General features: G+C 36.6%; 1 protein-coding gene across 7 annotated transcripts in view; it reads right to left on the reverse strand.

The window, feature by feature from the left end:
• The window catches only part of Tut4 (terminal uridylyl transferase 4), a 95,739-nt gene that overhangs the window by 59,489 nt on the left and 21,848 nt on the right, over window positions 1-14,402 (reverse strand). For all 7 annotated transcript variants that reach the window (XM_048351314.1, XM_048351313.1, XM_048351316.1 and 4 more), the window contains exons 4-7: window positions 12,338-12,454; window positions 6,210-6,387; window positions 3,782-3,870; window positions 2,230-2,281 (exon numbers count right to left, since the gene is read on the reverse strand). In XM_048351314.1, coding sequence (XP_048207271.1) covers window positions 2,230-2,281; window positions 3,782-3,870; window positions 6,210-6,387; window positions 12,338-12,454 — 436 coding nt within the window. The remainder of the gene's footprint in view (window positions 1-2,229; window positions 2,282-3,781; window positions 3,871-6,209; window positions 6,388-12,337; window positions 12,455-14,402) is intronic.

Raw genomic sequence — 14,402 nt, forward strand, 5'->3', positions numbered from 1 at the left:
CAAATGGTAGAGCACTAGCCTTGAGTGAAAAAGCTAAAGAAAATAGGTCAGGCCCTGGGTTGTTTGGTTTTTGTTTTTGTTTCTTGAGTTGTTTTTTGGTTTGTTTTTTTTGGCTTGGTGTTTTTGGTTTGTTTTGTTTTTGCCAGTCCTGGGCCTTGGACTCAGGGTCTGAGCACTGTCCCTGGCTTCTTTTTGCTCAATGCTAGTACTGTACCACTTGAGCCACAGTGCCACTTCTGGCCATTTTCTATATATGTGGTGCTGGGGAATCGAACCCAGGGCTTCATGTACACAAGGCACGCACTCTTGCCACTAGGCCATATTCCCAGCCCCACCTGGGTTTAAGCCCCACTATAGGCACACGCGCACACACACACACAAAAATTAAAAAATAAAAGGAAAAATAAAGGTACGATTCAAGTGGCACAGCTCCTGCCTAGCAAGCACAAGGCCTTACATTCAAACTCTAGTATTACCAAAAAACAACCCTATTATTACAATTTTACAGATGAGAACATTGAAAGAACTTGTGGAACATGCCACCAGTAAGTGGTAAAATTAAAGTCTGAGACTGGAAAGTCTGGATACTGATTCTGAGCTCTCAAATACTGACTTTGTAACAAGAAAAGCAAGGCTGAGTTTGTTGTTCAGTGGTAGAGTACTTGCTTGTCTAGTATGCATGAGGCCTTGGGTTCTAAAAAGAGGAGGGGAGAGGGATAGAAGTAGAGATAGAGGTAAGCAGAATTGGAAAGAAATAAAAATCAACAAACTGGGGTTAGGAATATGGCCTAGTGGTAGAGTGCTTGCCTTGCATGAAGTCCAGGGTTTGATTCCTCAGCACCTCACATATACAACAAGCCACAAGTGGTGCTATGGCTCAAGTGGTAGAGTACTAGTCTTGAGCAAAAAGAAGCCAGGGACAGTGCTCAGGCCCTGACTCCACACCCCAGGACTGGCAAAAAAAAAAAAAAAAAATCAAGAAACTACCAATTTATAATATACGATCAGGGCTTAGTTTGAAACATCAGTTGTTTTAAGTATTTTTACCTATATGAATGTCCTGTTTAGAAATGCAATCCAGGCAAGGCACATAGAAAAATCTACTCTACTAGGTATGATTCAGCTAATGCAATATAAATGATTAAGTTAGGTTAATATAACTGTCTTAAGAGGAAACTAAAAACTTGTTCAACAAATGCACTTTTATTCCACATCTCTCCCTAGATTTCCTTCATCAATGACCTCTTAATGACTCTATGTTTTCTTGTATTCTTTTGCACATGAAATGCCTACAACACCATAGTATTTTCTTATCTGCACGGTATATTCAAGATCTACAGTGGCCATTTGAAACCACAGATACTAACAACCCTTATAAATACTCTGGTTTTTTCCTATTCATATACATCCTTGATAAAATTTAATTTATATATTGGGCCCAGCAAGAGATTAACAATAATGGCTGTAGTAAAATAGAATTATAACAATAAAAGTTATGTAAATATAGTCTCTCTTATGTATAGTCTTTCTTTGTGCATGTTACTGCTACAGGTGACTAATAATCTGACAACCAAGACTAACTAATAGGCAAGTAGGTATGCAGAATGACATAATCTAAAACTTGTGAATTATTTTTGTGTTTTATTTAGTAATTTTAGATTGTGGTTGATTATAGGTTAAATGAATATAGAAAGCAAAATTGTGGGAAGCTAAACTGAAGATAAAAGGAGATACATATTCAAAGCTAATACCTTTTAGTTTTGAAGTACAGTAGCCTTTTAAAATCTGACAATTTTTAAATTAATTATGGTAGTTTTTATCTAACCAATGGGTACATTATATTTTTGATAAACCTGGTAAATATAATGAACATACACATATCTGTCCCTATGTAATTAGCAATGACTCATTCTAGCAGTTTTAAGTTTAATTTGGTTAGACATACTAGTACATGTGCTTTTTTTTGGCCAGTCCTGGGCCTTGGACTCAGGGCCTGAGCACTGTCCTTGGCTTCCTTTTGCTCAAGGCTAGCACTCTACCACTTGAGCCACAGCGCCACTTCTGGCCATTTTCTGTATATGTGGTGCTGGGGAATCGAACCCAGGGCCTCATGTATATGAGGCAAGCTCTCTTGCCACTAGGCCATATCCCCAGCCCGAGTACATGTGCTTTTAAAAAGACAAATATTTAAAAAAAAAAAAAAAAAAAGGAAGGAAGGAAGAAACTCACCACTTTTTTTCAAAATTCCAAGCACTTGTATCAGAAGGTCTGGATGATTCATCTAAAAAGTTTAAGCTTAAATTAATATACTAATTTCTAAGTACAAGTAATAGATCATTTAAGAGTATTCAATCTCATTAAATAAAAGTTAAATAAAATCACACTATATTTAAAAATTATAAAATCATAACAGTACTCGCTTTTATGTCAACAAATCTTAATCATGAAAAATTAAATATATCACAATTGTCCCAGAAACACTCCTGAAATTAGTGTGTTCTTATAGTGACAAAGATTCTAAAAATTTCATAGTGAGATAAATGTAAAAAGAAACATGCTTGCTTACTAAATAATTATTAAAAAGAAGTTGTTGGAGTCAGGTGTTGGTTGCTCACATCTGTAATCCTAGCTATTCAAGAAGCTGAGATCCAAGGATCATGGTTTGAAGGCAGTTTAAGGAGAAAAGTCTGTGAGATTCTTATCTCCAATTAACTAGCAAAAAGCCAGAAGTGGAGCTGTAGTTCAAGTAGCAGAACACCAGCCTTGAGTAAAAAAAAAGCTATGTACAGCACCCAGGCCTTGAGTTCAAGCCCGGTTACTAGCACACACACAAAAAAAGTTGTTGAGATAAGAACCTTTAGAGTATACTTCAGTACTATTTAAACTACTATGTATTTAAAAGTATTCAATATTCCCATGCCAGCAGCTCATTCCTATAATTTCTATCTACTCACAAGGTTGAGATCTGAGGATGCAGCTTTGGAATGAACCAAGACAAACAAGTCTGAGAACTAATTCTTATTTTCAATTAATCAGCAAAAGGCTAGAGGTGGAGGGAGGCAATGCTCAAGTGGTAGAGTACCAGCCATGGGCAAGCAAAAAGCCAAGCAAGAGTATGAAGCCTAGACTTCACGCCCCTGTACTAGCATACATATACACACACATTTAACAATCATACATCAGTAGTGAAGTAAAAACATCAAATTTGTACCCAAATCAATCATACTTGAACATATTTTTTAATTTAAACATAAAATTGAGTGATTTATTTTAAATATGATATGTCAATAAATAAGTAATGATAGCAGTGCCAAGCATTACTAATACTGTTGCTAATTGTATAGCTCCTACTTACTAAAGTATTCATTACCAGACACTATATAGATCTATCCTGTGTGTGTGTGAGACTTCATTTAACATGAAAATGATACAACTGAGGCTCAAGAAGGTCAAGTATCTTGTTCTTTGCAGCCTAGATTTCAGCCTGTCTTGTTTCAAAACTCTTCCACTTTGTATACTGCTCACCAGAAATAAGAACCACTCAACGTGTTCAAATATAAGCACTTTATCCTTTTACTATCTTCCTTTTCTGCTCTTTTTCCCCAAAACCCCTATTTTTTCCACCCTAGACATGAAATTGCCAAAAGCATTCTTAAGTCATGTTATTAATACTGTAGACAGTTTTTTATATTATGTTACCCCTTTCTCTTAAAAAAGACTACCTATTAAAATTAAGTACTAAATAAGAAGCACAGAGGGAAGTTCATTCCTAGTTACTCACCTTAGAAGGAAATTTTATATCTATATTAACATCACTACTTTTCAAAGCAAACTTAGTCAGAGAAGAGCCATACAACCTAAGGGAACATTCTGAAACAAAGGAAAAATACACAAAGCATGAAACTGTGCCAATATATGTGCTTTAAAATATAGGATGAGGAAAACTTCATATATTTTTATGTATTTATTTTATTTCTAACACACTGATTTACAGAACAATGACATCCTTTCTGTTACATAAAATAATAAAACATTTCCCAATTATGGGGTACAGGATCAGAGCAAAGAGAAAAAAAAGTGTTAAAGTGAATTTTTAGTAATCATTCATTTAGGTATGACTGAGAACATATTTAACATTCAATTTATACCAGTAACAAAGGTACTACCCTAGCTACAGCTTTTGTCACAACCTGTATTTATTTTTAAGATATTTTTATGAGATAGAGCATTGAATGAGAAAGACAATGTAAACACTAGACCTTGGACTTGAACCCAGGACCTGGACACTCTCCCTGAGCTTCTTTTGCACAAGGCTAGCACTCTACCACTTAAGCCACAGTGCCACTTCTGGCTTTTTCTGTTTATGTGGTAGTGAGGAATCAAACCCAGAGCTTCATGAATGATAGGCAATCACTCTACCACTAAGGCACATTCCCAGCCTCTATAAACACTCTTTGGTTTTTTGGGGTTTCGGGGTGTTTTGGTTTTTTTTGTTTGTTTGTTTTTGTTTTTGCCAGTCCTGGGGCTTGAACTCAGGGCCTGAGCACTGTCCCTGTGGCTTCTTTATGCTCAAGGCTAGCACTCTACCACTTGAGCCACATTGTCCTTTCATGGCCTTTTCTATGTATGTGGTACTGAGGAATTGAACCCAGGGCTTCATGTATACAAGGCGAGCACTTTACCACTAGGCCATATTCCCAACCCTATAAACACTCTTAAAAGGACAAAGAGATGCCAAATCAACTGATGACCCAAACCTAAAACACAAAAACTCTACAGTAGAACTCATATAGCAAAATAAGAATATCATCTATGCCTTTCTCAAACTATCAGATATGTTATTTTGAAAAAAATAAGGTAATATATTTAAACAATCTTACCAGAGGGCAAGTTAAAAAAAAAAATTCACGACTACTATTGATGGTAGGTTTATTTTCTCAGAAAATTTAAAATGTAGACTTGACATGTATAAAGTCTTCTTTCACTTACAAAATGCCTAAAATTAATTAAAATCATAAAAATTGCACATCTAACCTAAGACTAGTATTGAATTGTTTTATAAAAGCTAGGATTCAATGGATTATTTAGAGAAGAAACTGTATTATAATAAAAATAATAAATTAATCTGTTATGAATATCAATTGTACCAGGGGTTCATTTTAACGTGTGTGTGTGTGTGTGTACAGTATGTCTTGATCAGAATCACCTTTTGTCATTCTCCATCATCCCCTTTTCTCCCTTCTCCAAGTAGTTTCAACACCTTCATTCTTTTTATACATGAGCATGAAAATTTTAACCATACTAACAACCTTTCTTCTGTTCTCACTAGTACCTATGCCTAAAAATAGACAAAATCTGCACGTAATCTTTGCAGAAGGGCCATGCTAATTTTGTGTTGTTCTAATTTTAAGTATATATGCTGAAGCAAGCACTTGTATTATTTCTCCAGAATTTTATAATAGATCTACATGAAGCTAATTTACAATTTCTCCAAAATCCCTTTGATGATAAAGTCTTACTTAAGATACATTCACTTAAATCCAACATTGATGAAAGTTTTTAAACACAGTACTTTATACATAAATATCTAAAATAAACCTGACCTCTTGAACCAAAAGATTCTTTCTCCGAGATTCTTTATTTTTCCCTACCATTAGGCAATAGTAATTTTATCCAGTGACTACTTATGTTTATTCTTAATCAACCTTTTAAAGCCCATTCAGAAATCTATGATAGAAAAACATTAGACCACTAAGAAATTTTGAATATGTAGTATTTTTTAAGTCTCTTGTTTTCTTATTACAAAAGTCTGAGTTTTTCCTCTATTCAAGTATTTTATGTTCATGAAACAACTAAATTCATTTACTTTTTAAAAAGAGAAAAAGTAAAACATTTAAGAACGATATTCACAATTTTTGTTTTCTTTTGTTTTTGCCAGCCTTGGAGCTTGGACTCAGGGCCTGAGCACTGTCCTTGGCTTCTTTCTGCTCAAGGCTAGCACTCTACCACTTGAGCCACAGCGCCACTTCTGGCCTTTTCTATATATGTGGTGCTGAGGAATCGAACCCAGGGCTTCATGTATATGAGGCAAGCACTCTTGCCACTAGGCCATATTCCCAGCCCCTGCAATTTTTTTAAAAAATAAAATTTCCCAAGATCAAGAAAAGCAAAAAGTCTTGCAATATTTAAAATTAAAAATGAATCTGTACCTGGCAAACATGTTGTTATAACCTTTGACATTTCCTCCACAATTTCCTGACGGACTCTGAGGTCATCATCTGTTATTCCTTGTTCTTTTGCTAATTCAACAACGGCAATACTTAGAGCAGCCAAGTGAGCAGGGGAAGGAGGTGGAAGAGAACGAAGTTCACTTTCTTCTTGTTTTTCCTATTAGTGTAATATTTTACAATAACAAGTTTCTATTTAATGACTTTATATTTAGGACAGCAGGACAGACATAAAAACTTCAGCAAATACTCACTTTTCATACATCAGAAAAGACAATTCAATAAAGCAACAAAGGTACAGAAGTGAACAAAAGACAAGAGACTTGCTTTATTGAAGCAGGATTCAAGAAATTAAAGGTGATGCATGAGAAATTACTGTTAATTTTTTAATATTTGTTCTATTTTATCTTAATAAATCTAGAAATTCTGCACTAAGCCAAAATACATATATTTAACAAGTGGTTGATCATTTTGTTGCAGCAAAAGCAAACGATCTTAGGTGTAAAGTGACTATGTGGTATCAAGTTAAATAGCCACAGAAAAACTTCCAGACCTTATTATTACATGTTATACTCCCTACTATTATTTGCAATTCATTTTTCTGTAATTTTATCCAACAGTAAGCCAATTAACTAAAAAAACAAACAGAAAACCTCTATTCTGGTGAATTCTGTAAAGCAAGGAAATAAAGGAGTTACAATACATATGAACCATAACTTTCATAAATTATTTTTTATTTAAAAAATTGATAGGGCTGGGAATGTGGCTTAGTGGTACAGTGCTCACCTAGCGTACATGAAGCCCTGGGTTCGATTCCTCAGTACCACATAAACAGGAAAAGCTGCAAGTGGCGCTGTGGCTCAAGTGGTAGGTTCAAGGACAGTGCCCAGGCCCTGAGTTCAAGCCCCAGGACTGGCCAAAAAAAAAAAAAAAAAAAAAGGTTGATGGTAAAATCTCATAAAACATAGGAAAATACAAAAATGAAAATCACCTGCAGTATCAAATCTACTGTCTTTTGTTTGTTTGTTTTTGTGCCAGTTCTGCAGCTTCAACTCAGGGCCTGGATGCTGTCCCTGATCTTCTTTTGCGGAGTCAAAACCAGTGCTCTACCACTTGAGCCACAGTGCCACTTCCAGCTTTTTGAGTAGTTTGTTGGAGATAAAAATCTCATGGACTTTACTGCCCTGGCTACCATTGAACCACAATCCTCAGATCTCAACCTCCTGAGTAGCTAGGACTACAGACATGAGCCACCAGCACCTGGACTACCTCCTTCTTTTAGTGGGGAATGGGGATGGAGGCAGTGTCTTACCACATAAGCCTAAAGTGGCCTTGAACTCACCTTGTGCCTCAGCCTACTAACCTTTTTGGATTACACCCGGCTTTCATTTCTTTTACTCAGTATTATAACATGATTTTCTTTATCTGTGTGATACTTGGCAAGGACTCTTCAGCCAAGCCACCAATATTTTGCTTTGTATTTTTGTTTTAGAGACAACTTTAAAGACACTAACTTTGTTGAGATGAGGAAGTGGGAGAATGTAGGCAGTGAATTTGAAATCCTCTAGAACAGCTGAGATTACACGCATGTACCATCACACCCAGGTTATAATATAATTTTCTATTAATAATTTTCAGTCAAGAAATATCTCTTATTTGCTTCCGCAGTGCTGGGGACTGAACTCAAGGTCTTGTGCATGCTAGGCAAGCCTTCTACAATCAAACTATACATCTAGCTGCTAATCTCAACTTTTGAGACAAACTTCAATCAAATATAACCAAAACTAGTTGCCTCTCCCATAATCCAAATGTAGCTAAATAAAGACTTCTGTACATTTATAATTTCACTCTTTGCTATCATATTCAATCTTAATATGTGTAAGGTTTCCTAGGAATACAAAAATCATAGATTAATCAGTCTTGTACATCTCTTCAATCTGCAATTCTTTTTTTGAAAGTATTAAGGTGATATATAGAGGAGTTACCATTTAATAAGTCAGGTAATGAGTACATTTCTTTTTATTCAATGCACCCCTTCCTTCTCTTTCTTAATTTCTCCCTCTGCAATTCTTAATTATAATCTAAGTCTTAGATGACCACCTAAGTTTTGAAGACAATTGTTTTAGAATTTGTCTAAAGAATACCAACATACTTAATGAAAAAAAGGGACATTAAAACTAACATCCTATAAAATTAACTTTATATTTAAGGTACCAATAAATGTTCTGATTATACTGCTAGGTTTTCATGAACACAACACAAAAGACAATAAACATAACTCCTCTACCTATACTATTAATGAACTTGTGCTAGTTCTATTAGTTTATCATCTTAATCAATTCACTTTAATAAAATCTTAATAAAAATTCACTATTCTCTTTTTTGTTTGTTTGTTTGTTTTGTTTTTTTGCCAGTCCTGGGGCTTGGACTCAGGGCCTGAGCACTGTCCCTGGCTTCTTTTTGCTCAAGGCTAGCACTCTGCCACTTGAGCCACAGCGCCACTTCTGGCCATTTTCTGTATATGTGGTGCTGGGGAATCGAACCTAGGGCCTCGTGTATAAGAGGCAGGCACTCTTGCCACTAGGCCATATCCCCAGCCCTCACTATTCTCTTGATATCCTCATATATTACTATAATTATTAATGAAATTCTTGCCCAAGGAAAAAGAAAATAATAAATTCAATAAATAAGCAAATAAAAGTATAACACATAACCATGTGAAGAAAAATAAAACAGGATACAAGGTTACAGACTGATAGGAAAGGAACATTATCCTAGTAAAGCATGAACCAAAAAGGCGATTCCAAACACTTAAGCAGAGACCTGAATAACGTGAAGGAAAGTTTCAAATTTCTAGGATAGCTGGATGCTGAGAGCTCATACCTAAAATATAAATCCAGCTCAGGTAGGGCTCTTATCCAATTAACCAAAAAGCCAGAAGTAGAGCTGTAGCTCAAGAAAAAGCCACCAGTAAAAAATGTGAGGAACAGCAAGAGGCCCTGAGTTCAAGATCCAATAACAGCACAAGAAATAGAAAAAAGGAAAAAGGAAAGAGAAGAAAGGAGAAAGAAGAGGAGGGGACCGCAGGGAAGGGAGCAGAAATCTTCAACAATACCTCAACAAAATACTTGCAAATCAAATTCAGCAATATATGAAAAGAATTATACACTAATAAGTAAGTGGTATTTATTCCAGGACTTCAGGATGTTTCAACATACAAAAACTGACCAAAGTAATATACTACACTAACAGAACAAAAGGAAAAAATCCACATGATTATCTTAACCAATGAAGAAAAAGAATCTTGAACTTCAACAACTTCTGTGTTAAAAACAGCCAACAGATGAGAACATTTAAAAAGCTACATCAACGTAATAAAAAGCATGTGGGGGGCTGGGAATATGGCCTGGTGGCAAGAGTGCTTGTCTCATATACATGAAGCCCTGGGTTCGATTCCTCAGCACCACATATATAGAAAATGGCCAGAAGTGGAGCTGTGGCTCAAGTGACAGAGTGCTAGCCTTGAGCAAAAAGCAGCTCAGGTCCTGAGTTCAAGCCCCAGGACTGGCAAAAAAAAAAACCAAAACACCAAAACCCTAAAGTATATTGGAGTGCATCTATAATCTCTTCACTCTGGAGGCAGAGGCAAAATGATTTCAAGTTCAAGACTAACCTGGGCTACTTGTAAAAACCTCATACCTACAGGCTGGGAATGTGGCTTGGTGGTACAGTACATGTCTAGCATGTATGAAGCCCTGGGTTCGGTTTCTCAGCACCACATCAAACAGAAAAAGCCAGAAGTGGTGATGTGGCTCAAGTGGTAAGAGTACCAGCCTTGAGCAAAAAGAAGCTCAGGGACAGTGTCCAGGCCTTGATTTCAATAGCCACGACTGGCAAAACAACAACAACAAAAAAAAAAACTTCTCATGCCTTAAAAACAAAACAGAGGCAGTGGTACCTACTAGATGCTAAGTTGAAAATGAACTAAACAATTTGTGGGTGGGATAGGAGGGGAAAAAACTAAGAGAAAGGGAAGGAGTGACACTGTCAAAAAAGGAAAGTACTCATTACCTGGTTTATGTAACTGTAACCCTTTTGTATATCTATCACCTTTATAATAATAAGAAAAAACAAACAAAAAATGCTAAAAATGACAGAGAATGTTAGAAGAGCAGGAAACCAAGGGCAAGGGCAAGAGACACAGAGACAGAGAATGTGAGGAGAATAGGATAGCAGGAAACCAAGGGCAAGAGACAGAGACAGAGAGATGTGAGAGAGAAAGAGGAAGAAAGAGGACAAGAAGGAGGAAGAGGAGGAGGGGGAAGAGAAAGAAGGGAAAAGAGGAAAGGGACAGGGGAGGGGGCAAGGAAAGGGGTTGATGTTTTGTTTCTTTTGTATTTCTTTAATTATTTTTCAGGTTTATCCTGTAACATTAAATACTTGGAAACTATCTTGTTGGGTTTTGCCTTTAAGTTGTTTTGTTTTGTTTTGTTTTTGTTTTTTGCCAGTCCTGGGGCTTGAACTCAGGGCTTGGGCACTGTCCCTGAGCTTCTTAGTTCTCAAGGCTAGTTAGTGCTCTACCACTTGAGCCACAATGCCACTCCAGCTTTTTCTAAGTAGTTTATTGAAGATAAGAGTCTCACAGACTTTCCTGCCCAGGCTGGCTTTGAACTGCAATCCTCAAAATTTTCAGCCTCCTGAATAGCTAGGATTATAGGCATGAGCCACAGGCACCCAGCTTTTAAGCTGTTTTTTAGGTGGGACCAAGGCATATTTTGTTTTAAGCTAATTCTCATTAGTGCAATATCATTCTAAGTATAAGGTGAACTATGAGGTTTTCCAGTCTAGACAGTAAGAAGCCCTGAATGAGCACTAGGCATGTTCTCTTAAATTACTTCACTCAATTCTTTCTCTAGCTTTCAAGGAAGCTTTCTCACAAGCATGTATCCATCAGTATTCGACATGAAATTCAGAGATCCCAGGCTCTGAATTTCTTTTTGTAGATCTTGCCTTTCCTTGTTACTCTGTCCTATAAACTCCAACCAGCTTCAACTGTCTGGACTCTCAGCTCCCACTTCTTAATTGTGAGAATCCACTGATTCTTCCTTCCTGAGGTATAGCCCGGAAACTTGATCTCAAATTGGCACAGAGGCTCCCATCACTTGTTTTTCATTGATTTTCATTCTGAAACCATTACTTAGGATGTTTTTATCTTCTTTATTTATGGTTATTTTAAAGGGAAGGTAAATAATCTAGTCTCTATTATTCCAACTTCATCAAAAGCAGAAGTCCTTCAATGGATACTTTTAAGTCTTTTATGTTGGCTAATTATTTTGATATTTCCTAAAATATCGCCATATGTGTTTAAGTTAGCTTTGTCTTTAAGTACAATGTTTGAATTCTCTGAGCTTCTTGGCACTAATGATTAGCATCTTTCAATAATTCCAGTCATATGTGGTAGCACATACATGTAATCCCAGCTATTCAGGAGGTAGGAACAAGAGGATCAAGAGTTTGAATCTAGCTGGGGACAGGTATTAACACCTACTTCAAAACAAAATACAAATACAGCTTTCAAGACTCTTCTGTTACTAATATTAGACTAGAAAAATACTTCATTTCTTAGGCTCACAAGTAGAATATATAATTTAGTTTTAGTCACTAAAAACATTTTTTTTTTTTGGCTAGTCCTGGGGCTTGGACTCATCAGGGCCTTCCCTGGCTTCTTTTTGCTCAAGGTTAGCACTCTGCCACTTGAGCCACAGCGCCACCTCTGGCCATTTTCTATATATGTGGTGCTGGGGAATTGAACCCAGGGCTTCTTGTATACGAGGCAAGCACTCTTGCCACTAGGCCATATCCCCAGCCCACTAAAAACATTTTAAAATATAATTTTGTGATTATTAATGTCTTGTGTTTGGAGGCCCCATTCCATAAGTCAGGTAACGAGTACAGTTAGTTCTTTTTGGACAATGTTACCCCTTCCTTCACTTTCCCCCAATACCCTTTCCCAACACTGCCCACAAGTTGCATAGTTCACTTTTTATATATTGTATATTGAATACCATGACTGGGTCAAAAAATAAAGATATTTTAAAATAGTAACTTACCAAAATATTTTTCTTATGTCGTTTCTCCTTTATATGTTTATGTGCTCCCTGGATGTTTTCAATGTGAATTAAGCAAAGTTTGCATAGATAACGACAATTGGTATATTCTGGTGATCGCTGAAAAGACAAGTTAAGAAATGCATTTTTTTTTTTCAGAAAACAAAACATTATTGACTATACAAGGGAATATAAACATTACAGAAAGAGGTACTGAGAGAATTAGGTTTTTGTGAGAACTTTTAATTTGTTTTTATTTTGTTTTGATTTGGTTTTGTAGGATTTTTACTTTTTCTGCTTCGTTTTTCAGTTTTTGTTTCTTGAGATATGTTTCAATATGTAGATCAGGCTGGCCTAGAACTCGCTGTGAAGCCCAGCCTAGCCTCACTTCTGCTCTAGCCTCCAACTCCTAGGCATTCACTTCAGAATAAATTAACAATCAGTACTTACACACTCAAGAGATAGTTGTCCTTTTCAAAAGTCATAATAGTAGAGTATATATTAATTTCAAACAATATCACAATTATAAATGTTTACTATTCATCTATTATTATCTTCAGAACCCAAAGTAAGATAAGAAAGTAGTCTTGGGCTGGGATGTAGCTCAGTGGCAAAGCGCTTGCCTAGCAAGTACAACGTCCTGGGTTCGATCCCCAGTACCAAAAAAGAAAACACAAAAAAATACAGTTTAAAAAAAAAAAAAAACCCAACCAAAGAAAGTAGTCTTAATACACTATTTAAGTCTTTTTCTAGCAGGGCACCAGTGGCTCACTCCTATAATCCTAGCTACTCAGGAGGCCGAGATCTGAGGATTGCGGTTCAAAGTCAACCCAGGCACAAAGTCTGTGAGATTCTTGTATACGAGGCAAGCGCTCTTGCCACTAGGCCATATCCCCAGCCTGTGAGATTCTTATCTCCACTAAATTACTCAGAAAAACAGGATGTGATGCTATGGCTCAAGTGGTAGAGTACTAGCCTTGAAAACAAATAGGCTCAGACACAGCACCTCTGCCCTGAGTTCAAGCCCCAGGACAGGCAAAAAAAAAAAAAAAGACTACAGTAATTTACAATATATATAATGTACATAAATGGATAACCTCTTAACTACTCAAAAAAAAATGGCACAAAGTAGCAGTTACAAGATTCACAGAGGTACTTTACTTGTGTTTTTGTGTGTGTCTTTTCAAAATTATACTAAATACCAAGTGTCCACTACTTGACAGGCACTATGTATGTTAAATATTTCAAAAGCAAGATGTCATTTTAATTTCTCAAATAATCCACTAAACTAATATTATTTCCATTTTTTTTTTTTTTTTTGGCGAGTCCTGGGCCTTGGACTCAGGGCCTGAGCACTGTCCCTGGCTTCTTCCCGCTCAAGGCTAGCACTCTGCCACTTGAGTCACAGCGCCGCTTCTGGCCGTTTTCTTTATATGTGGTGCTGGGGAATCGAACCTAGGGCCTCGTGTATCCGAGGCAGGCACTCTTGCCACTAGGCTATATCCCCAGCCCGATTTTATAGAATAAAAACAAGGGCTGGGAATATGGCCTAGTGGCAAGAGTGCTTGCCTTGTATACATGAAGTCCTGGGTTCGATTCCCCAGCACCACATATATAGAAAACGGCCAGAAGTGGCGCTGTGGCTCAAGTGGCAGAGTTCTAGCCTTGAGCAAAAAGAAGCCAGGGGCAGTGCTCAGGCCCTGAGTCCAAGACCCAGGACTGGCAAAAAAAAAAGAATAAAAACAAAAGCTCATGATGTTGGAATTTTCACAATTATAGAGCAGTACTGCAAGATGTTGAATTTCAATTCATATATGTCTGACTCTGAAACCAACACCATACACTTAAGATTGTATAATAAAGGAGATGTATCTGAGTGGTAAGCATTTGCCTACCATGCTTAAGGCCCTGAGTTCAATCACCAGAACTGAAATAAACAAAAACAAGATAAAAATAGAAAAGGCACTGAATTTTTTAAAACTACATGTTATGGTTTAGGATACGTTTAGGTGTCAAGCTGACAAGAAGTGCAGTTGTGATGGTTATTTCCAACTGTCAACTTCTTAAG

This window comes from Perognathus longimembris, chromosome 7, assembly GCF_023159225.1.
Source record: "Perognathus longimembris pacificus isolate PPM17 chromosome 7, ASM2315922v1, whole genome shotgun sequence".
Classification (NCBI taxonomy): domain Eukaryota; kingdom Metazoa; phylum Chordata; class Mammalia; order Rodentia; family Heteromyidae; genus Perognathus; species Perognathus longimembris.